The 25,273-nt window shown below is 45.9% G+C and overlaps 1 protein-coding gene across 7 annotated transcripts in view; it reads left to right on the top strand.

Moving 5' to 3' along the window:
* Positions 1–25,273, top strand: part of depdc5 (DEP domain containing 5, GATOR1 subcomplex subunit) — a 248,093-nt gene that overhangs the window by 178,632 nt on the left and 44,188 nt on the right. For all 7 annotated transcript variants that reach the window (XM_088311264.1, XM_088311269.1, XM_088311266.1 and 4 more), the window contains one exon: positions 13,900–13,995. In XM_088311264.1, the coding sequence (XP_088167390.1) occupies positions 13,900–13,995 (96 nt within the window). The remainder of the gene's footprint in view (positions 1–13,899; positions 13,996–25,273) is intronic.

The raw sequence follows: 25,273 nt of genomic DNA, 5'->3' as shown, positions 1-25,273 counted from the left end.
AAGGTGCTCCTATTCGGCGTAACTGTCACGCACGCCGGCCTCCTCCGGAGCTCTCGTACGGTCCCGAACGGAGAGAAATGTCGCACTGAACCCGCGAAAGGTGTACCGCGAAGTAGCGGGGTTTCACTGTATATGTTATTTATCTAATTTATATATTTGTCTGTATTATTGTTGTATTGCACTGGAGAGGGGAGCTCTCTAATCTCGTTGCACTCTTGAGTACAATGACAATAAAGGGATTTCTAATTCTAATTCTAACGGGCCAATATGTTAAACACTAAAGGAAGTTTTCCATTTTAAAATTTCTTCACAATTCTGTGTCACCTTGACTACAAAAGCTACTGGAAGTCGACCCAAATGAACATATCTTGCCAAGATTTTACACATTTGATGACAGCCGACGCCTGAAGATTGATAGCGGCAACGAGCTCCAATAAATATTTTTGTTCTTCACTTGGCTCTCAGTGGAGAGTTTGCTTGAAGATACTTCTGTTCGTCTTCAAATCTTTAAAGGCCCCCCCCACATTCCTTTCTGAGCTCCTCCACCCATACACACCTGCCCATTGCCTCAGGTCTGCAGACCAAATGCTGATGGAGGTGCAGAGGACTAAGCACAGTCTCACGGCAGATCATGCCTTTTCTGTTGTGGGTCCTTCCCTATGGACTGACCTCCCATTGAATGTTAGGTAAGCCCCCTCCTGTCCACTTTTAAAACTCGTTTGAAGACACATTTTCATTCAATAGCTTTTGACAACAAGAGAATGCGCTGTTTCTTCTGCTATCTACCGTATTTTCACAATATAATAGAATTTTTTTTTATTTTTATAGCGCATTTCACAACAGATGGATCTGAATCAAAGCGCTTTCCATATTGTGTAAAAGGCCAAAAGATGCGCCATATCAAAGGGCGTAATGTCAGTTGTGGGTGATATTTCTGTATTTAACACATACACTGGGCGCACCACACTATGAGGCGCATGCTCGCTTGCCCATGCTAGCTCCCGCAAGCTAGCTCGCGCAAGCTAGCTCACGCATGCTAGCTCACGCATGCTAACTCTCTTTTCGAGAGCTTTTTCAATGGCAGTACCAAAGCTGCTATAGGAGCTCTCATGACAACACAGCGAATCAACAATGTCAGGGGAGGGATGTCACTCGTCACCACCCTCTTTAGAGTCATGGGTTTAAATAAAAAACAAAACTATCACTATACAGCATACAGGCAAATAATGAAACAAAGAAATACAATTAACACAAAGCATGCATCCCTCATGCCATTCATACCCCAAAAAGAATAAAAAATTACTTAAAAAGAGTACTGCAATGCATTCTGGGAGCCTATCAGCCTCAGCCAATCAGATGGCTGGTTAGAGTGACGTGAGTGGTGTGCTTTGGGCTGTGTTTTTTTTTTTTCTAGTCTTGTCTAAACCGCAGACCCCTTGGGAGACTTTGTTTGTTTGTTTGTCCCCTCGGGGGCGAGGGGCTTTGAAAATGTGGTTGTGTTATGATTTGGGTTATCTATTATCTGTTCTTGTCTCACTGGGTTGTGTCTTTTCCGATTTTTATAAATGCATCATGCGACTCACGAGACGGGAGGTGTGTGCGAGAAAGAGAGAGAGAGAGCGAGTAATCCATTGTTCTGATGACGCAGCAAGTTGCCCAGAGTTGTGATCAGTTACGGCCAACATAGCCGTTTTGTTGGAATAAAAACAAGAATTTAATGGAGGTCTGACGTGTTTCTTTTAAAGACGCTGCAGTCTTGTTTCTTCCTAATATTTGGTCGGAAGAGTGTTTTATGACGTGTAAATACGAAATTTGTGATTTTTTTGGGGGGGGGGGCAAAAAGCTGTTGCCATGACAACACACAGCCAATAAACTACATTGATTTTGACATTCTAAACAGGAATGAAAACTCATGAAACTGCACATACATAAAAGCCCTTGCAAAATCATCAATATTTTTTTCGTTCCCTGTGCAATTTTTAAAAATGGCTCTCCAGCGCCCCCAAGAAATTTGAAAAAAAATGGTTCCCTGGTTTGACGTTTCACCTGGCTCCGTGAAAATGTGGTCATCTCTGTGTATATATCCATCCATCCATTATCCGCCGCTTATCCGGGGTCGGGTTGTGGAGGCGCAGCTGCTTCAGCAGGGAAGCCCAGACTTCCCTCTCCCCAGCCACGTCTTCTAGTTCTTCTGGAGGGACCCCCAGGCGTTCCCAGGCCAGCCGGAAAACATGGTCTCTCCAGCATGTGCTGGGTCACCCTCGGGGCCTCCTGCCGGTGGGACATGCCAGGGAGGCGTCCAGGAAGCATCCTAATTAGATATCCGAGCCGGGGAAGCACCTTGATGCTGAGTCCCTCTCGGATGGCTGAGCTTCTCCCCCAATCTCTAAGGGAGAGCCCGGACACCCTGCGGAGGAAACTCATTTCAACCGCTTGTATCCGAGATCTTGTTCTTTCGGTCACAACCCACAGCTCGTGACCATTGGTGAGGGTAGGAACGTAGATCGACCGGTAAATTGAGTTTCTCCTTTTGGCTCAGCTCCTTCTTTACCATGACAGACCGGTACAGTGTCTGCATTGCAGCAGACGCTGCACCGATGCGCCTGTCAATCTCACGCTCCATCCTTTCCTCACTCGTGAACAAGACCCCAAGATATTTGAACTCCGCCGTTTGGGACAGGATCTCCTCCCCGACCTGGAGAGGGCACTCCACCCTTTTCCGACTGAGAACCATGGTCTCTCGTGTGTGTGTGTGTGTGTGTGTGGGGGGATGCGCGGGGGCGCGTGTGTGGGGGTGTGTGCGTGCGCGTGTCTGTGTGTATATATATATATATGTATATATATATATATATATATATATATATATATATATAAAAATCTATAAATTCCCGGTTCGGTTCAGTTTGATACATTAGTTTCACAGTTTGGTATTTTTTCAATACAATTTTCTTTTAATTTATTTAGATTATTGAAGCTACTTACATTTGTTTGAACTCAAAAGTAAACATTTTACATTAAATTACATTAAATCTATTTTAGCAATACCTGACTCATTTTCTGCTGTGCGTACTTAGCAATGTTAAAAAAAAAACAGCACCATGAAAACAATTAAGAATATTGTACGAATACAAAATAAATTATCTGAGAAATGACCCATCTTCTGTGGTGCATTCTAAGCAACAGATTACAGCATATTTGACAAATAAACAGCTCCTTAGAAAATGAAAATTAGACTATACTTATCTTGTGAAGTATATATTCAGCACCATTAACTTCATAAACAAAAACAGTAAGCTCTTGGGTTAAAGATATAGGCTATATATGGTATGAAAAAATATTAAAATATTTATTATAACATTTTTTTAATTTTATGTATAAAATTAAAAATATTTTTCCATAGTGCATCTTTATCAGTCGAGTATACATAAAAAAAACAATTATCTTTCTTAATAGTGTATTATTTGAAACATCATTGTTTTTAAAGTTTGAATCATTGTAACACAAAACTCATCCAAATACAGTTGTGTATCATCTTGGGTGCTTGACTGTATTTTCATATATCGTCTATATCGTATGGGCAGAAAATAAACACTTTATCCCTTAAATATTTTTTCAAACCACTGTACTTTGTAGACAAATAAAGATATATTGAAGTATATTGCACAACTAAAAAATAATTAAAAATAAAACGGGTATATTTGCGTTTGAGTGCACTAATTTCCATCCTACGAAACTTCTTTTACACTTCTGGATAAATAATCGGTCGTATGACTTTCGAGCAGCCGTGTCTGAATAACGTTGCATTTAATGTCCCACTCGGCAGTGATGTAAAGTGCCGTAGCGGTCAGATAGCGCAGCAGGGGCTGCTGACAAAGCCGATGCAGCTTTGGCCAAAATTAATGCGGGAGGGGCAGTAACGTACAGTGAATGGGTCTGCGCTCACCGATCTGGCATATAAAAAGGCGGAGTAGACAGGGCTGCTCCTCATCGTCATAAAATTTTGCGTAATGTTCGATTCAGTGCGCACCGAACCGTGACCACTGTATCGAACGATTCAATACAGATACACGTATTGCACCCCTAATATAAATATATATATATATATATATATATATATATATATATATATATATAGTGAGGGCGGCAGGACTGGTTAGCACGATGGCCTCACAGTCAGAGACAGCATCGGGCGTGGGTTCGATCCCGGAGTGTGGAGTTTGCTTGTTCTCCCCGTGCTTGCGTGAGTGACAATTATTTCACAATAAAAAGAAATACAAGGGCGACTGGTTAGCACGACGGGCTGACAGTGCAGAGGTCTCGGGTTTAATTCGTTCCACGTGGAGTTTGCATGTTCTCCCAGTGCCCGCCTGGGTTTCCTCTGGGTACGCCGGTTTCCTCCCACATTCCAAAAACATGCATGGCAGGCTGATTGAACACTCTAAATTGCCCCTAGGTATGAGTGTGAGCGTGGATGGTTGTTCGTCTCTGTGTGCCCTGCAATTGGCTGGCAACCAGTTCAGGGTGTCCCCCGCCGAGTGCCCGAAGATAACTGGGATAGGCTCCAGCACCCCCCGCGACCCTAGTGAGGAGAAGCGGTACAGAAGATGGATGGATGGATGGATATATACGGTGACGATTCTCTGCTGCTTTAACTCGGGGTCCAAATATTTGTCGACTTCGCTGCAGGCAAACTCCAGCAAAGCTTTGCATGCGCCGTGTGGGCCGTGTGAGGCAGGTCACTGATGGTGTAGTGTACATTCGCCTGAGTTGTGTGCGGGCACTATGGGTTCGGTTCCCACTCAGTGACGGTGTCTATGTCTGCCCTGTGACTGGCTGGCGACCAGTTCAGGGTGTAATGCGCCTTTTGCCCGTAGTCAGCTGGGATAGGCTCCAGCACCCTTCCACGACCCTGTACAGGATAAGCGGTGTGGATAATGAGATGACAATGCAGAAAGGCTGATTATCAGTCAGAAGTTGCGTCAGACCCTTCTGCACACAGACGTAAAAAAAGACACGAGGACGTACTTATTCGTCTTGGGTAGGCGGCGCCAATGCTTTTCGAAGACATACTTGTACGTCTTGGGGAATGAAAGAGTTAAACATTTGATGTCGCTTTGACAACAAAAGCTGGCTTAAATTCAACCACACAATATCTGCAATTTTTTATTTACTTTGAAGATCATCACAACAAAAGCTGTGATAACATCACCCAAACAATAGTCACTTCTAAAAATTTCTCACATTAAATAGTATTCCAGGCCTGTAGATATTTATAAACTTATTTTTCATCATAGTAGTAACGCCTCCTACTGGCTAAAGGAAATATACTTTTTTGTTGTTCGACGTCTTTCTCCAAGCATGTTGACCAGGTTTATATCAGAATTGCTCAGAGGTGGAATTGTGCAATTGTACAATTTTGTTCCATAAAAACTGCTGTGATTGATTGCCAGCGTGCAACGATTAATCAAAAATCAATTTAATATCAATATAAACTGCTCAAAATATGCATCAGTAATAAATATAAAAGAATCGATTCTCAACGTCATGTTACCCAAAGCCGTTCTCTCATGTTTGTGCTGTGAACAAGCTGCATAAGCATCATTACTTACAATACAATGTAATTTCATAGCAGTACATCAGTGATAAACGAGCATTTATAAAGGGGCCACGTTGCAGCTGACGCCTGATTTAATTTACAAGGACTGTCATGTCTGAAAACTGACTGTAGTTAGCACGCACAGGGTATCGTGTGCGTCTGATGGAACGTTGCACGTGATGTCCTGTTGTGGTATGCTAACATAATGAGGCGCCGTTTGTCATTGAACTTGTGTGTATCAAAAACCAAACATAGTTTTCATATACGCGTGAATGACATCAAAACAGCAAGAGCACAAGTGCTAACTTGCGACCACGCGCCGCGTGTTGCATTAATGAAGTTGGAAATTTCAACATGACACATTTGCCACAAGCCATTAACGGAAACACTCAACAATAAAACATAACCTAACTAGGTCGTTAAAATACACTAATTAACAGTGCTAATAATATTGAAAAAAATGGGTCATGCATGTTGATTTGGTACCAATACAATTCAATTTAATTGTATTTTTATAGCGCATTTCATAACAGATGGAGCTGTAACAAAGCACTTTCTATATGGTGTAATATAAATTAGCAGGCAATTAGAACACAAATTAAAACACATAAACATCCATCCATCCATCCATTATCCGCCGCGGGGGCAGCAGCTTCAGCAGGGAAGCCCAGACTTCCTGCTCCCCAGCCACATCTTCCAGCTCTGCCGGAGGGATGCTCAGGCGTTCCCAGGCCAGTCGGGAGACGTAGTCTCTCCAGCGTGTCCTGGGTCGTCCTCTGGGCCTCCTGCCGGTGGGACATGCCCGGAACACCTCACCAGGGAGGCGTCCAGAAGGCATCCTAAACAGATGCCCGAGCCACCTCATCTGGCCCCTCTCTACGTGGAGGAGCAGCGACTCGAATCTGAATCCCTCCCGGATGGCCGAGCTTCTCACCCTATCTCTAAGGGAGAGCCCAGACACCCTGCGGAGGAAACTCATTTCGGCCGCTTGTATCCGAGATCTTGTTCTTTCGGTCGCGACCCAGGTGAGGGTAGGAACGAAGATCGACCGGTTAAATCGAGAGCTTCGCCTTCTGGCTCAGCTCCCTCTTCACCACGACAGACCGATACAGCGTCCGCATCACAGCGGAGGCTGCACCGATCCGCCTGTCAATCTCTCGGTCCATCCTCCCCTCACTCGTAAACAAGACCCCAAGATACTTAAACTCCTCCACTTGGGGCAGGATCTCCTCCCCGACCTGGAGAGGGCACTCCACCCTTCTCCGACTGAGAACCATGGTCTCAGATTTGGAGGCGCTGATCTTCATCCCAACCGCTTCACACTCGACTGCGAACCGCTCCAATGAGAGTTGGAGATCACGGCTTGACGAAGCCAACAGTACCACATCATCTGCAAAAAGCAGAGATGAAATACTTAGGCCACCAAACCGGATCCCCTCATCGCCCCGACTGCGCCTAGAAATTCTGTCCATCAAAGTTATTAACAGAATCGGTGACAAAGGGCAGCCTTGGCGGAGTCCAACCCTCACCGGTAACGAATCCGACTTACTGCCGGCAATGCAGACCAAACTCTGACATCGGTGGTACAGGGACCGAACTGCCCGTATCAAGGGGCTCGGTACCCCGTACTCCCGAAGCACGCTCCACAGAACTCCCCGTGGGACACGGTCGAACGCCTTCTCCAAGTCTACAAAACACATGTAGACTGGTTGGGCGAACTCCCATGCACCCTCAAGGACCCTGTAGAGCGTGTAGAGCTGGTCCACTGTTCCACGGCCAGGACGAAAACCGCACTGCTCCTCTTGGATCTGAGATTTAACCTCCCGACGGACCCTCCTCTCCATTACCCCTGAGTAGACCTTACCAGGGAGGCTGAGGAGTATGATTCCTCTATAATTGGAACACACTCTCCGGTAGGGCTGGGCGATATGACCTCAAATCCATATCGCGAGAAATTGAGCAATTTTACCTCGATAACGATAAATGCACGATAAACTCCCCCCGTGGACTAAAATCAAAATAAATGCAGGAAATTCATATTGACAGTTTATTTTTATTGACCAACTGGTACACATTACTTTCAATGAAAAATAAAAGTACAAAAATCATTTGTATAAACATTCCAAATAGCTTGCTTTGCATGACTTGAACAATGTCACAAAGAAAAAGGGTACCTCTTGCAAAATCTTTTTCTGCAAATAGATTGCGCCAAGATGCTGTCATGGTGTAAATAATGCCAAATTTAAAAAATGCTAAATAAAATGAAAGAAAATGTCAATGCAAGCCAAATAAACAAGTGTGCATCATCGGGGAAAATGTGCCGTCTCGAGTACTCTGGTGCGCAGTCGCCACTTGTCATCTATGTAATGCACAGTCAGGCTCAATCCGGGATCCATGTTGCGACCCGACCACAAGTCGGATGTAGATGCAAAATGCTTGACATGTCTAAGCTCCCGGCCCAATCTAGTCCATATTGGGAAATACGGCTTTCATGAAGCGTTTAAATCCTGTGGCGCCACTGTAACTAGAGGAGCTAAATCTTTAGCCATGTGCTAGGCTATCGCGTCCACCTCTGAGATGTTCTCTCGTTTGGTGTCGCCTCCGTTAATGGGCTGTTGTCACTTGTCGAACCTTGCTTCTCACTTTGAACTTTCAGCACAGCATGGTTGTGTTGTGGGTGGTGAAAAAGCTTCTGGATTTGAATCGCCAACTACGACAGCGACGTCTGTTTTCTTTCTCGATCAGGCGGGTGGAGTCACGTGCCTAGAGGCGCTGTAGCGGTCTTAAAGGGGCATGAACATTGCCGCAAACAGAAAAGGCTTTTCTTTTCTTTAAACACCGAATTTACCGACATGGGCAAAATGATTTCGGTCATAGTAATAAATTTCGGTAACGGTAAATTTTCGGTTTATCGCCCAGCCCTACTCTCCGGTCCCCCTTCTTAAAAAGGGGGACCACCACCCCGGTCTGCCAATCCAGAGGCACTGTCCCCGATGTCCACGCAATGTTGTAGAGGCGTGTCAACCATGACAGCCCCACAACATCCAGAGCCCAAAGGAACTCCGGGCGGATCTCATCCACCCCCGGGGCCTCGCCACCGTGGAGCTTGTTAACCACCTCGGTTACTTCAGCCCCCGAGACAGGTGAGTCCCCCACGGAGTCTTCAGGCTCTGCTTCCTCAAAGGAAGGCGTGTCGGGAGAATTGAGGAGGTCTTTGAAGTATTCTCCCCACCGACTCACAACGTCCCGAGTCGAGGTCAGCAGCACCCCATCTCCACTATAAATAGTGTTGGTGGTGCACTGCTTCCCTCTCCTGAGACGACAGATGGTGGACCAGAATTTCTTCGAAGCCGTCTGGAAGTTGTTTTCCATGTCCTCACCAAACTCCTCTCACGCCCGAGTTTTTGCTTCGGCAACCACCGAAGCCGTATTCCGCTTGGCCAGTCGGTACCTGTCAGCTGCCTCCGGAGTCCCACAGGCCAGAAAGGCCCGATAGGACTCCTTCTTCAGCCTGACAGCATCCCTTACCGCCGGTGTCCACCAGCGGGTTCGGGGGTTGCCGCCACGACAGGCACCGACCACCTTACGTCCACAGCTTCGATCGGCTGCCTCAACAATGGAGGCACGAAACATGGTCCACTCAGACTCAATGTCCCCCGCCTCCCCCGGTACGTGGGCAAAGTTCTGCCGGAGGTGGGAGTTGAAACTCTTTCTGACAGGGGATTCTGCCAAGCGTTCCCATCGGACCCTCACAATACGTTTGGGTCTTCCCCCACCATCTGAGCCAACTCACCACCAGGTGGTGATCAGTTGACAGCTCCGCCCCCCTCTTCACCCGAGTGTCCAAAACATGCGGCCGCAAATCCGATGACATGACTACAAAGTCGATCATCGAACTGCGGCCAAGGGTGTCCTGGTGCCAAGTGCACATATGAACACCCTTATGTTTGAACATGGTGTTCGTTAGCGACAATCCATGACGAGCACAGAAGTCTAGTAACAGAACACCGCTCTGGTTCAGATTGGGGGGGCCATTCCTCCCAATCACGCCCTTCCAGGTCTCACTGTCATTACCCACGTGAGCATTGAAGTCCCCCAGCAGAACGAGGGAGTCTCCAAGGGGGAACGCTCTCCAGCACACCCTCCAAAGACTCCAAAAAGGGTGGGTACTCTGAACTGCTGTTCGGTGCATAAGCACAAACAACAGTCAGCACCCGTCCCCCCACCTTAAGGCAGAGGGAGGCTACCCTCTCGTCCACTGGGGTGAACCCCAGTGTACAGGCGCCAAGCCGGGGGGCAATAAGTATGCCCACACCTGCTCGGCGTCTCTCACCTTGGGCAACTCCAGAATGGAAGAGTGTCCAACCCCTCTCAAGAGGACTGGTACCAGAGCCTAAGCTGTGTGTGGAGGTGAGCCCGACTATATCTAGTCGGAATTTCTCTGCCTCGCACACCAGCTTAGGCTCCTTCCCCGCCAGAGAGGTGACATTCCATGTCCCGAGAGCTAGTTTCTATTGCCGGGGATCAGAGCGCCAAGGTCCCTGCCTCTTGCCGCTGCCCGACTCACATTGCACCCCACCCCTTTGGCCCCTCCCACAAGTGGTGAGCTCATGGGAAGGGGGACTCACGTTGCCTTTTCGGGCCCGGCCACCAGGCGCTCGCCGACGAGCCCCATCTCCAGGCCTGGCTCCATAGGGGGGCCCCCGTGACCCGCGTCCGGGCAAGGGAAATCGTGGTCCAATAATTTTGAGCATCATAAGGGGGTTTGGTGACACATAAACACATGACAATATATCCAATAGATGCCAGAAGAACAGCCAAACAGTCTCATGTTGAGTCGAAAGCTAAAGAATAAATGCGTCTTCAAACGGGTTTTAAAAATGTACAGAGATGGGGCTTGCCTAACATTTAATGGAACAACAATGCAACAGAAAAGGCGCAATCTCCCCTGAGGTTGCGCTTAGTCCTCTGTAACTCCAGCAGCATTTGGTCCACAGACCTGAGGCAGCGGGCAGGTGTTTAGGGGTGGAGGAGCTCGGGGAGGTACGCTGGGGCTTGGCCATTTAAAGCTTTGAAGACAGAAGTATCTTGAAGCGAACTCGCACATGCACTGGTAATTGTGTTTTGCTGAGCGAATTTCCAAGTTTTATGACATGCATCACGCTCGCAATTTCTCTCTCTCTCTCTCTCTCTTTCTCTCTCTCTCCTCTTTCTCTCACTTTTTTAGGCACTCAAGAAACAAAACAATGTTTCGTATTCAGGTTAAAGGGATTAAAGTTTTTTTTTTTGCCAAGATGGCGGCACGCATAGATGCAGCGGCTAACGGCTCTCCCTCCCAGTGCTCTTTATTCCTTTTTATTTAAGTTTGCTCGGTCTTATTAACACCAACTGCGGCACAGTATCGATATACCCGTCAGGACATCGTGGACGTTGGATATCGATACAAAATGACCATCTCAGAGGAATTTTGCTCTGATTGCAAAATTCCAGACGAACTAGCGAGGCCGCCCAGCTCACCTTGGATTGTCATCGGGACCGGGAGGCAACGCAGACGACGGCGAGAGAGGAAGCAGAAGCGGGGCTGCAGGTCCGGTGTCCTACTAAAGCTACGACAGCAGCCCCACAAGCAACCACTGCCGAGTCTCTACCTCACCAACGCCAGATCCGTAGTCCATAAAAACAACGATCTGGAATTACAAATCCTGGGAAACCGCTATGTGCGAGACAGCTGTGTGATCATCATCACGGAATCCTGGCTGCACGCCAACGTTCCTGGCGCTAGCATTCAGCTAGCTGGGCGCTCGCTACATCGCGCGGCTTGAACGAGAGACACCGGTAAGAGCAAGGGTGGGGGGCTCTGTGTTTACGTGCATGAGAACTGGTGCAATTACAGCGTGATCGTTGAGAAGCGCTCTTCCCCCGACATCGAGTACACGTCCGTTAAATGCCGGCCTTATTTCCTCCCGAGGGAGCTAACAGTAGTGCTCGTCGCCGCTGTTTACATCCCTCCTGATGCTAACACTAGCACGCCGCTCTCGCTACTCGCGTGCGTCATTGATAAACAACAGCGGGCCCAACCTGATGGCGTTCACTGAGTAGCGGGTGACTTTAATAAGGCCAATTTAAAGACTATACTCCCAAAGTTCCACCAGCATGTCAAATGCCCAACGAGGGGAGACAACACTCTTGACCATGTGTACTCAAACATCAAGCACGGATACAGAGCCTTCCCACTCGACCCCCTCGGCCAGTCAGACCACCTGTCCTTGCTGCTCACACCTGCGTACACCCCTCTCCGACGCAGATCCAGGTCCACCACAAAGACTGTGAAAACCAGGCCGGAGACCACCATGAGTGAATTACAGGACTGCTTTCAAGACACCAACTGGGACCTCTTTGATCAACAGGACCTTCATGTTTACACACAATGTGTACTGGACTACATCAAGTTCTGCATGGAAACTGTGTCCCTGAACAAGACCATACGGACCTACCCAAACGCGAAAGCCTGGATGTCCAGCCAGGTTCGCTCTCTCCTCAGGGCCCGCGACACTGCCTTCAGGTCAGGTGACAGAGCCCTGTACCGTGTGGCTCGTGCTGACCTGAAAAAAGGCATTAAACTAGCCAAGACGGACTACAAGAGGAGGCTGGAGTTCCACCTTGCCAGCAACGGACCACGGGAGCTGTGTAAGGGTCTACAGAGCATCACCTACTACCGAGGCGGCAGCATGACATCTGTAGACACGAGTGTGGCGCTAGCAGAGGAGCTAAACTGCTTCTTTGCTCGCTTTAACTCACCCCAACCGTCACACCCCGCACTCCATGCCTCAACTCCCCCTCACTCACCATAGAGGAACACGATGTGAGGCGTGTGCTCCTGGCTATTAACCCCAGGAAAGCTACTGGACCCGACGGAATACCAGGCAAGGTCCTCAGAGCATGTGCCCACCAACTATCACATGTTTTTTGCAGGATCTTCAACCGCTCCCTGGCTCAAGCAGTCAAAGACAAAGAAAAAGTTAAAATTTCAAGTGATGATTTTCCTTTTCTTTGGCACAGTGCATTTCCTCAATTTTATTCAGATGATTGCATTCTTCTACATTAAAAAATGAATTGGTGCTCAAGAAAAGTGAAATATATTTACAAGTATTTCTTTTAGTATTTTTAAGTAGTTTCATGATAATAGTGCAACACGGCATAGTGTATAGTTTTTGTTGATTCCAATCAAAATGCATGAAACATTTACACGCTTGCCCTAAACATCAATATATATTCACATGAGCGTGCAGAAAGGGTAGGAAAAAAAATGTGGATATCTAGCAATCTATATATATCGAATCGAATCGGGGCTTGAGTGAATCATTACATCCCTACTAGATACGGATTGATTTGAAATACAACATATCCGTTTATACCTTTTGGCTCTCCACCCGAACGCGATTCGAATCCTACTTTTGTTAAAAGTCGACTGTACACCTAAGCACTTGTTTTGGGTCATGCCGACGCTGTAATGCACTTTAGCGATTCGCGACCCCTCGTTTGCCTCCTCGTTTAAAATGCTACTTGTTAGTGGGGTTGTTTATTTGTCATCACGCAGTTCGTTGCTGCTGCTGTGCACAGACTTGCATGTAGTTCCAATACAGTCCATACTGCTGCAATGCAGAGACATTTTTGGTCATTTTTTCCGTTAAGTTGTTTTATTTTGAACGCACAAGGGTTAAACAAAGTGGACTCGTCTCTTATGCTATCAAGCTGATGGATGGGTATGTTTTCCATAGTCCCATGGCCATTTTTTACATTACATCATATTGTGCAAGTATTTTGATCATTTTTTATGCCTATAGGATCCATTGCATAATGTTTTGTCTTGTTTTTCAAAATTTTGTTTAGTTATTTTGTATGCAGAGTATGATTTTGCCTATTTTTTGTATGCAGAGTATAATTTTGCTTGTGATTACAGTTCTTCCAGTTTCCTAAATAAGGGATTGAATTAATGTTGGCAAATCCTTGACCCAAAATAAAATCCTCAATAAAAAATTGTTAGCACCATAAAGAGATGAATTTAGGTTTGACTATTTTTTTGCTGTTCCGATATTGAAGCATGATCACTCATGATGATTGTATGTTCATTGGAGGTAGTTTTTTTTTTATTAATGGACTTTGGTGACTTTTTTTTTTACCTGTGTTTTTTTTTTATTTCTATATGTTATATAAATTAAGTATTGATTACCTCTGAAACATTTTGTGCTCATAACTGTCTTGACCTCTCAGCATGTCAAACTGTCTCATTTTATCTTGAACAGACTAATGGGATGCAGTGGGCCACTTGCACTGGCAAACTTTTCTCTTTCCTCTTCGTCAACACTCTTGGAAATCCTGGAGGCCATTAAAAATCCCATGTAAGTATGTTTACGTACAACTGTTGATGTGGCAGTATGCACAGTCATCTGTCAGAAGGGACGTGATATTAAGTTTCCCACTTTCATTTCTCATCTAAAATCTAAACTGAAATCCATAGCCTTAAAAACACTTAAAAGACTTAAGAACACTCCATCATGAATAAGTCATGCTTGCAAAGCAGCGGCCACTGTTATCACAGCACTGCTCTTAAAGGGGATTGCTCTTCTGAAGCCACCAATCAGAGGAGCCGATGTCTGTCCACCAAACACCCCTAGTTGCAACCTACAAGAAACAAACTGGAGACGACCAAAAGAAACATTTGTGGGGCCAACACTGGACCAACCCAAGTCAGAGGTTGTCGTATCCTGTGTTGTCCCCCTAACTTAAGAAAACGCAACAAAATGAAATTTATCAAAGTATTAACGAATGAATGGGGCGACCGCCGGTCACCACCCCAGACTAAAATAGCTAGTTGGAAAGAAAAATAACAAAAACAACAAAAAAAGATTGGTCATCACCACTACCACTGTGCCATGTGCCCTGTCTTAGAAAAGAAAAAGCGTGCCTACACATCCTCACCACCTTTCTATGTGCCCTCGACCGAAGTGGTGATTGTTGCCAGATGTGTGACCAGGTGTGACAACAGGTAGGCAGGAGAAGCGAGAGCTCCCAATTATTGCCAGAGGGAGTGGAAGTAGACCATTATGGCCAAACATAACAAACCCACCCCAAAATGGTGAACCGGGAGTGCCACTCGTGTTGGCAAGGACATTATCGCACCCCCTGATATGCCTGATCGCAACACTAAAGACACGCAGAAGGAGGACACAATACATAACATCTTCAGTGCCAAAATTATTGAAGAGCAGCATTGGTGCAGACTGAACTTCTTAAAGAAGTAAGAGACTGGATGCTCTATTCCATCATCCCTAACCTGGAGCAGAACCGCACCTGTCCCCATTCCTCTGGCATTGCATCCATCACACCACTGCAATCGAGCCTTTGGACTCAAAAGATCAGTGAGTGGAGCAGCAACCATATGCACTCCAAACGACATGACGGAATGCTAAATAAAGCATCCGTTGTCGCAAAAGGACAGATTTATTTTACTTGAGATTAAGTGGGACCTGTCTGTATCCTTTTAAAATGTCTAGTTTTGTCACAAACTTTATATCATGTGCTGACCCGACAAAGTCATTCTTTGTTGGAGTAGCACTGGACAGCACAAGGTCTTGATCAATGATTTAAGCACTGGACGATTCCATAACTGCATTAAGGCTTCTAGACTCCGACACGTCAAACCCATTCAATGTGGTGAGGGACGGGTATCACGGAATGGTGAGGTGCTGCGCGGCTCGGCAAGAGGACTTCTGCCGCGATGGCAAGGTGTGCCACAATTCAAGGGCGTTGTCGCCATGACGCCAGACAAAGGCATCTAATAGGAGAGCAGGTGGCGGCGTGCTCGTATGAGGTTTTGGCGGACTCAGTGGTAATGGCATGACAACAGTGGGGTGCTAACGTAGCGGCCAACTATGAGGTAAACACTTTAAAATTAATTTCTTGTACAATTTAATCTATGCACAAATACTTTGGAATTAACAAATAAGAATATTATGTATTTTGCAATGTCTTAGTGAGTTATCACTTTGAATAATTAATTATTGTGCCTTTATTGGTCCTGCCTTCTTTGACTCACTTCTTGTTGTTAATTGTGTTGCTCATGTTGTGTTTTACCTTTGAAGAGCTGGTCCGCCTCAGCGGCCTTCCGGAAAGGCAGCCGAAGGCTGGATTGGTGATTAATTTGAACCTCTCTGACACAGCCATTTTGGTTAGATAAAGATTTTATTCTGGTCACATGCTGATGTCAAGAGTAGTCTCCCAAAATGCAGAGCGTGAGTACATGCGTGCTTCCGCCCTTCCTGTGTTTGTCTTCTTAAAGGGAGCGGTATGAATATTAAACTCCCTTATTACATATGGAATACCAAGACCTAAAACATATTGGTCTTTTGATACCCCCCAAAAGCCTTTAGGGGGAGGCAGATTCAACACCCCGTTGTTTTACAAAGGCTGACGGGATTTAAGTTCAGAATCCATTGCTTTAAATTATATGCGTGGATAATGACAATTTGCCTGAATAAGAATGGAAGTATTCCCTCTTGGACTTTTTCACCTTGCTTTGGTAACTGTGCCAACAGTCTTTTATTATTTGATACAAGACCTGCAGCCTGTCTTACTCTTTGCGTTCAGCTTTGCGGCATTCTTGTTTAGCTGCACGATTTCTTTCATTTAACCATGGCTCCGGTCTTACTTTTGGCCGCATAATTTTCGGCCACAGAATCCAAAATATTACTCCATGAAGAGTGGAACCAAGAGTTGTGTTCCTCTGTGTTTTATGAGGGATCACAAAGCTGATTAAAGGCTTCAGTGAACCGACTAGCAGTGAGAGAGTTAAAAATCCGGTGTCTGCATTCACTGATAGTAGGTTTTACAGCAGCAGAGGAAAACACAGCATCAAAGTGCACAGTCATGTGATCAGAAATAACTTTGTCCAACACTTTTCAAATTTGAATGGGGCCAGACACGCATGACAGACAGACAGTCTATGATTCTCAAAGTCCTTTGCCGGTCCATTTTCAGGACAAGCACACATGTAACGTATTTTTCCGCCCAAAGACGCGTTGTATTAAAGGGCGCAGCACCAGTTGAGGGTGCTATTTCTGTATTTTTATACGTAGACTGGGCATGCCGCACCACGAGGCGCAAGTTAGCATGCTAGCTCGCGCATGCTACCTCGCACATGCTACCTCGCGCATGCTGATAGCTGTTAGTAGCAGCACTTCAGCTCAGACCGATCAGAGATGTCACTGGTCACCACACTCCTTAGAGTCACGGTTTCAAATCAAAACCATAAATATCTCTGAACAACATACAAGCAACCAATGAAACGAATAAATAAAATTAACACAAAACACATGCATCTCTCATGCCATTCATATCACCAAAATAAAGAAAAATAACACACAAACAGTACTGAGACATTCAGGGAGCTTATCAGCCTCAGCCAATCAGATAGCTGGTTAGAGAGATGTGAGTGGTGTGCTTTGGGCAGTGTTTTTTTTTTTGCAGTCTTGTCTAAACCTGCGATGTTTCTTGCTTACAATAACATGAATGATAAGACAGACGACATCATTGTGGACAGCTGCCCTTTTGTCCAGCTTTCTTCTGCACCATCACCAAAAAACGTATTCACATAATGTATTTGTCACAGTCAATTCGAAGAATAGATGTCTCAGACTTTGGCCAACAGGGTGTGCAAACATGAACTCTGCAATGCCCCAAAGGGAACATCCTCAATGGTCGAGAGAGTTGCTCAGTCAATACAATAGGCGCGTCGCATGACAAGGCGCCTCGTTTGTTTTAGGAAAAATGTCGGACTTTAAAGTACGCCTTATGGTCACGAAGATACGGTATATTAACTCATTAAATCCCAGCCATTTTCACAGGAGCAACTCCACTCAATCCCAGCGTTTTTCTAGATTTTGACTGATTTTGCAAGGCCCACAGAATATTCTGTTCTAATGTTATAAAAACATCACGTACCAAAAGAAGGATTCGACGCATCTTTCATCAAGAAAAGAAAGTATATTTCTTTTTCTGTTTTTTCGCTGACAGTGTTAGAAAATAGCTACATTTGGTCAAACTTCAGATTCCAGACAAAAAAAAAGCTTTTTGTGAAAAACATTTCAAGCACAACCTTGACTTTTACACTGCTACTTTTTCTTTTTTGACAGCTCAAACATCTAAATGATGCTTTCCTTCTACAAAATATCCAAAACAGCATGACAAAAAGTGTTTTGATAACAAAATGGGTCTATTTGCACATAAAAATATATTGAACTGCTAAACTGAACAATGTGCATAAGTGCGTGCCTGACAGAGAGTTTGAGATCACGGCTTGAAGAAGCTAACGGTATCACATCATCTGGAAAAAGCAGAGATGCAATACTGGCCACCAAACCGGATCCTCTCATTGCCTTGGCTGCACCTAAAAATTCTGTCCATAAAAGTTATGAGCAGAATCAGTGACAAAGGGCCGGCCTGGCAAAGTCCAATCCTCACTGGAAACAAATCCGTTTTACTGCCGGCTATGCGGACCAAACTCTGACATCGGTGGTACAGGGACCAAACTGCCCATATCAGGGGGCCGGTCCCCCGTACTCCTCAAGCACGCTCCTCAGAACTCCCAGAGGGACACGGTCGAATGCCTTTTCCAAGTCCACAAAACACATGTAGAGTGGTTGGGCGAACTCCCATGCACCCTCAATGACACTATAGAGAGCTTGTCCACTGATCACACTATGTCGGGGGAGAGATGTCACTAGTCACCATACTCCTTTCAGTCATGGTTTTAAATCGAAACCAAAACCATCACCCAAAATCAACTAAACCGCCGACTAGCAAACATATAACCAAAACAAGGAACAAAGAAATACAATTTACACAAAACATGTATCACTCATTCCATTCATATCCCAAAAAGCAATAAAGTTAACACGAAACTTGGATCAAGTGATGCACAGCATTCTGGGAGTCCTTCAACCTCAGTCAGTCAGAAGGGTGGTTGGAGAGATGTCGTGAGTAGTGTGCTTTGGACAGCGTGTTTTTTTTGTTTTGTTTTTCTCCCCCAGAGTCTGTAGTGTAACCTGTGACATTTCTTGCTCTCAATAACAATAATACCCCAGACTTTGACATCGTGGACAGCTGCCCTTTTATCCAGCTTTCTCCCACACGTACAGACTGGTCAGTTGTCAACTCACTGTCTCAAACCATCCCCAACAGAAATGTTCTCTCATTGTATTTCTCTCATTCAATTCTGCAGTGCTGTGTAGTGGCAGACTTTCATCAGGTGGTCAGGCGCGTTGCTCCAAAGAGTAACACGTGTACTGATTTACGATCTCAGTCTTTACACAGGGCGCTCCGCATCATAGGCTGCCCTGTCTATTTTGGGGGAATATTTTAATATGGTTGTGAAAATACGGTACTCATTTTTTGCTAGTTGTTCCTGACCCATCCTAAATGGATCAGCTACCCACAGCTTAAAAAAAACAAACAAACAAACAAACAGGATGTTCACCGGTTTCGGCGCCGCGCGAGTGCCAGTCTGTTTCAGCAGCTCCGGCTCACCGTTGCGCCTTTTTCGTGTGTTTTTACCTTAACCTTGTTTTATTTATTTTACCTCTTCACAGCAATGGACATCCAACTTATGGTAGTTTTAATGCTGCTGGGGGCTGTTTTTTGTGCGATCGTGTCCGGAGATGAAACTCTAAGCTACGGATCGATCGTAACCACAAGAAATCAGCTGTTAGTACTCCGTGCTAACCCCGCGCCTGCTCCCGGAGCGAGACCCTATATCCCCCGCAAGCTGAGGAGGAAGAGACGGGGGATGTCGCGCGGGGGCTAAACACCACGCAAAGAGGAGACGATACCACCCCGTCCTCCCGTCCATTATTATGGGGAATGTTAGATCCCTTCCCAACAAAATGGACGAGTTAACAGCGCTAACCCGGCACGAGAGGAACTTCCGGGAGGCTATCTTGCTGATGTTCACGGAGTCGTGGCTAACAGAGCTAACGCCGGACGGCGTCGTGGAATTGGACGGCTTCCAAATCTTACGCGCGGACAGGACACTGGAAAGCGGTAAGAGGAAAGGAGGAAGGCTGGCTGTGTTTGTTAATGATAGATGGTGTAACCCTGGGCACATCACTATTAAGCAGCAACTTTGCAGTCGGGACATTGAGCTGCTCTGTGCTAGCATACGTCCGGACGACGTCCCGCGAGAGTTCAGTCATGTGATCGCGGTGGCGGTGTGCGTACCCCCCTCTGCTAACAGTGAGACAGCCGGTGACCTGCTTGCTCCTTACCTCTGGTGACTTCAATCATGCTTCTCCTTCCTCCTTCTCTGCCTTCATTCACACAATATGTCACCTGCCATACCAGAGACAATAAAATATTGGACCTTTTCTATGGCAACATCAAGGTGGCGTACACATAACTGTTCCTCCCCCCGCTGGGAAAAGCTAATCACAACTTGGTGGCTCTCCTGCCTGTGTACAAACCTCTGGTCCGCAGGCAGCCAGCTGTGACACGCACAGTTCAGAGATGATCCGGAGAAGCAGAGGAGGCCTTAAAGGACTGTTTCAACACAACTGTTTGGGAAGTATTCAGCGAAGCCCACGGGGAGGACATAAATGGTCTTACAGACACAATTACTGACTATAATAATTTCTGCATGGAGAACACCATACATACCAGGACAGTAAGATGTTACTCAAACAACAAACCCTGGTTCACAACGGACATTAAAGTTCTCCTGAAGGAGAAAAAGAGGGCTTTTGTGTCAGGTGACAAGAAGGAGCTGAAGAGAGTGCAACGTCAGCTGAGAAGGAGGATCAGAGAGGGGAAAAAGTCCTACAGGATGTCGATGGAGGAACAGCTGCAGTTAATAATGCCAAAACCAAAAACCCAGAAGGGGGGGTACCTTCATTGGGCAAATGAGTTGAACCTATTTTTCAATAGGTTTGATCAGATGCCTGCCCCCGCTCAGTCTCCCCTGCTGCAGCCCCCACCAACCCCTCCTGCTGCTGCGAACGACACCCTCTCCCCTCCTCCCCCTACAGTCTTCAGTTCCCAGCCACATCAGTCAAACACCACTTCCTCCTGCTCAGCCTTGTTCCTCACAACATCTCAGGTAAAGAACCAGCTGCGAAAGATGAAGGTGAGGAAAGCAGCGGGTCCAGATGGGATTAGCTCCCAGCTCCTCAAATCCTGCGCAGACCAGCTGTGTGGAATCGACCAGCACATGTTCAACCTGAGCCTGAAGCTGGGCAGAGTCCCCCAGCTGTGGAAAACATTCTGTCTGGTTCCGGTTCCAAAGACCCCCCATCCGAAGGAGCTCAACAACTTCAGACCAGTGGTGCTGACGTCTCATCTGATGAAACCCTGGAGAGACTGGTCCTCGTCCATCTGTGCCCCGTGGTGAGCTCTTCGATGGAACCACGACAGTTCGCATACCAATCTGACATCAGTCTTGATGATGCCATCATCTACCGCAGGGAACCGTTCTGGCTCCCTTCCTGTTCACCGTCTACACCTCGCACTTCAAATACAATTCCCCTACCTGTCACCTGCAGAAGTTCTCTGATGACTTTGCAATTGTTGGCCTCATCACTGACGGAGACAATCGGGAGGACAGAGAACTCACTCAGGGTTTTGTAGACAGGTGTCAACAGAACCGCCTCCATATCAACGCTGGTAAATCCAAAGAGCTGGTGGTGGATTTTTGCAAGCGTCGGCACTCTCCAACTGCACCAGTGAATATCCAGGGAACAGACGTTGAGAGGATCTCAACTTACAAGTACCTAGGTGTTCATCTGAACAATAAACTGGACTGGAGCGACAACACAGAAGCTCTCTATAGGAAGGGTTCGAGCAGACTCTTCCTACTCAGGAAGCTGAGGTCCTTTGGTGTTCAGGGAACACTCCTCAGTAACCCTCTATGAGTCAGTGGTTGCATCGGTCGTTTTCTCTGGAGTGGTCTCCTGGGCAGGAGGCATCTCAGGCCGGGACAAAAAGAGGCTGGACAAACTGGTGAGGAGGGCTAGCTGTGTCCTAGGCTGCTCCCTGGACTTCGTGGACTCAGTCGGGGGCAGGAGGATGACAGCGAAACTGTCATCAATGCTGGACAATCCGGCCTATCCCCTCAATGACACTCTTACATTACTCCACAGCTCCTTCAGTGATAGACTGTTACACCCTCGCTGTGTGAAGGAGAGATTTCGCCGCTCCTTCCTGTCGGCTGCTGTCAGACTTTTTAACAAGAACATTGGGTCAAGCCTACAAACGGGCGGGCATTAGTGCAATTGTGCAATCCGAGGATGCAATACCGGTGCCTCAGCAGGGCTCTCAATATCGTCAAAGCCAATACCCACCCAAACTCACACCTATTCGACCTGACCTCGACAGGTGCATCAAATCAAGGACTGAGAAACAGTTTCTTTCCAAGAGCCATCTCCATTCTAAACTCTCACACACACACACACGACCACCCTTACCTTGCAGAACAGCGACGTGATGTGTTTTTATATTTCGTATTATTTTCCATCTCACTATGTATTCTCTTATTTATCTAATTTATACATTTAATTGAATTATTGTTGTGTTGCACTGGAGAGGGGAGCTCTCTAATCTCGTTGCACACTTGAGTACAATGAAGTAAAGGGATTTCTGATTCTGATTCTTACACTACTACTGTACTTTATCCAATGGTGTACTTAAATATTGACCATTGATGTATTTTGTTTACCATTGCAGTATTCTTATCGTTGCAGTACTTTAAATTGCAGTACTTTTATCATTGGGGATTTGTGTATATACATATATACTGTGTATAATCACATGCTTTTTATGAATGTCTGCTGCTAATGTTATACATTAACGGCTACATTCCGCCACCGCCTCTGTGTGATCTATATCTTTACTGCTCTAAGACTGCAAATTTCCCCATTGTGGTACTAGTAAAGGACATCTTTATCTTTTATCTTTAAAGAAAATAACGGGAAAGTGACTCCGTTGTATTACATTCCTCTGGTTCCTCCCGGTCTAGAACTCTGCATACACGCAGCGGGTATATGAGGCGAAACATTACAACACCCACAATAGCTTATTGCTAACTGTGGTGTTAACCAGAGGTTAAGCTGCACTATATTTGTTTGATGTCTTATATGTATTTTTTTTGTAATTCTCTTTTTACTGAGTTTTCGCTGAGCCAAACCCACAATGTGTATACACCACTCATACTCTTACACATCACAATCACTTCATCTCTGTAGTCCCATCTCTAATCTACCCAGAGTGTTAAGGATCCTATTCTCTTACATCTCTAAAATGTCAACACTCAACCTACAGAACAAGAACCTTTGGGGTGTACCATATAGTCATCAAAAAGAAGAAAAAAAGAGTCGGAAGGAAAAAATATTACCGTAATTTCGCGACCATAAGGCACACGATGAAGTCCCAAATTTTCCCCAAGACAAACGATGCGCCTTTTAATGCAACACACACATTGTATAGACTAAGTAACTCTGTCGACCATTGGGTCTGATCCCCTTGGGGCATTTCAGAGTGCATGTTAGCACACCCTGCTGGCCAAAGTCTGAGACATCTATGTCTTGAATTGACTGTGACAAATACATCATGTGAATACATTTTTTGGTAATGGTGTGGTTTATTTTGCTGTTGATGTGCGGGTCTGGCTTAGCTTCCCTCCGGACGGGTCGCCAAGCATGGCAGAATTGGTGATGGAAAAAACTCTGACACAGCCATTTTGGTTAGAAAGAGATTTTATTCTCGTCACATGCTGATGTCCAAAGAAGTCTCCCCAAAAAGAAAAAGGGAAAGGTGTCCCCTCTCTCTGGCCTTCCCTTCTTAGAGGGAATGGCGACACAGGACATGAATATGTAATTTTACCTTGCATATGCATTCTCATTCCCCGAAGCCCCCTACGGTGAGAGCAGATGTGGTTGCTCCATCCAGTCTGCTACTATCACCTCGAGTGCTCCACACCTAAATACTGGTCAAGCCTTTTGTCCCCCTGGGCAGTATCTCATTTACATTGGAATTTCAACACAAAGAACTGGTCACCTCTTTAATCTCCAATCCCCACATAGTTACTTAAAGAGAATTACTAAAATGCTACAATGGTGCAGGAGAAAGCTGGTCAAAAGGGAAGCTGTCCACGATGTCGTAGTCTGTCATGTTATTGCAAGCAAGAAACATCACAGGTTTAGACAACAGACAAAACAAAAAAAAACACACACACAACCAAAAGGACACCACTCACATCTCTCTAAACAGCCATCTGATTGGCCTAGGCTGACTGGCTCCCAAGAAGCCATTGCTGTAATCTTTTTGTGTTCTTTTTATTTCTTTTGGGGATATGAATGGCATAAGAAATGCATTTTTTGTGTTTTATTTCTTTGTTTCATTGTATGCTTGTATGCTGTTCAGAGATATCTTTGGTTTTGATTTGAAACCGTGACTCTAAGGAGTGTGGTGACCAGTGACATCCCTCCCCTGACGTTGTTGATAAGATGTGTTTCCATAATATCTCTCATTGGTCTGAGGTGCTGCTATTGGCAGAGATCCCTTATTTGCATGGGCGCTGGTGTTTGTCAGCTAGCATGCGCGAGCTAGCATGCGTGAGCTAGCATGCGCGAGCTAGCATGCGCGAGCTAGCATGCGCGAGCTAGCATGCGCCTCGTAGTGCGGCGCGCCCGGTGTAAGTATTAAATACAGAAACAGCACCGTCAACTGGTGCTGCGCCGTTTGATACAGCGTGTCTTTTGGCCGTAAAAATACGCTATATAAATGACGGACTAACCACAAAAACATATTTCAGCCACGTATCCTATCTTTTGCAGAACACATCCGTTTGAAGCCTCAGATCAAAGGTGATGCTTTCCATTTGAAATATCTTACAATGTCTTTTCATTCATTCACAGTTGGCGCTTCAGCTTTTAGCCATTTCCTGGTTGTTGCTTTCCTACATGCAGCACTCAAGATCTAAAATAAATATTTATCAGAAATCAGAAATCCCTTTATTGTCATTGTACAGTGTGCAACGAGATTAGAGAGCTCCCCTCTCCAGTGCAATACAACAAAAATTTAATCAAATATATAAATTAGATTAATAAAACAATAAATAATGTGATGGAAAATAATACGAAATTGGATAAATAAAACACATTACGTCGCTGTTCTGCAAGGTAGGGGTGGTCGTGTGTGTGAGAGTTAAGAATGGTGATGGCTCTCGGAAAGAAACTGTTTTTCAGTCTATTAGTCTTTGATTTGGTGCACCTCTAGCGCCTGCCAGAGGGCAACAGGTCAAACAGGTGTGAGTTCGGGTGAGTATTGTCCTTGGCGATATTGAGAGCTCTGCTGAGGCACCGGGTGGTGTAGATGTCCGACAGGGAGGGGAGAGGGCAGCCTATAATCCTCTGCGCCGTTTTGACTGTCCCCTGGAGCCTCACTCGGTCTGCCTCAGTGCAGCTGCTGTACCAGGTGGAGACACAGTAGGTCAGCAGGCTCTCGATGGACGAGTGGTAGAAGGCCAGCAGCAGCTTCTTGTCCATGTTGAATTTCCTGAGGACCCTCAGGAAGTGCAGACGCTGGTGGACCTTCTTTACCACTGCTATGGTGTTGTGTGTCCAGGAGAGGTCA

The sequence above is a fragment of the Idiotropiscis lumnitzeri genome, chromosome 12, assembly GCF_059441095.1.
Source record: "Idiotropiscis lumnitzeri isolate Australia: NSW breed Sydney's pygmy pipehorse chromosome 12, RoL_Ilum_1.0, whole genome shotgun sequence".
NCBI classification, from domain to species: Eukaryota; Metazoa; Chordata; class Actinopteri; order Syngnathiformes; family Syngnathidae; genus Idiotropiscis; species Idiotropiscis lumnitzeri.
Note: the sequence above shows the minus strand (reverse complement) of the source record. Positions and strands in the feature narration are given on the sequence as shown.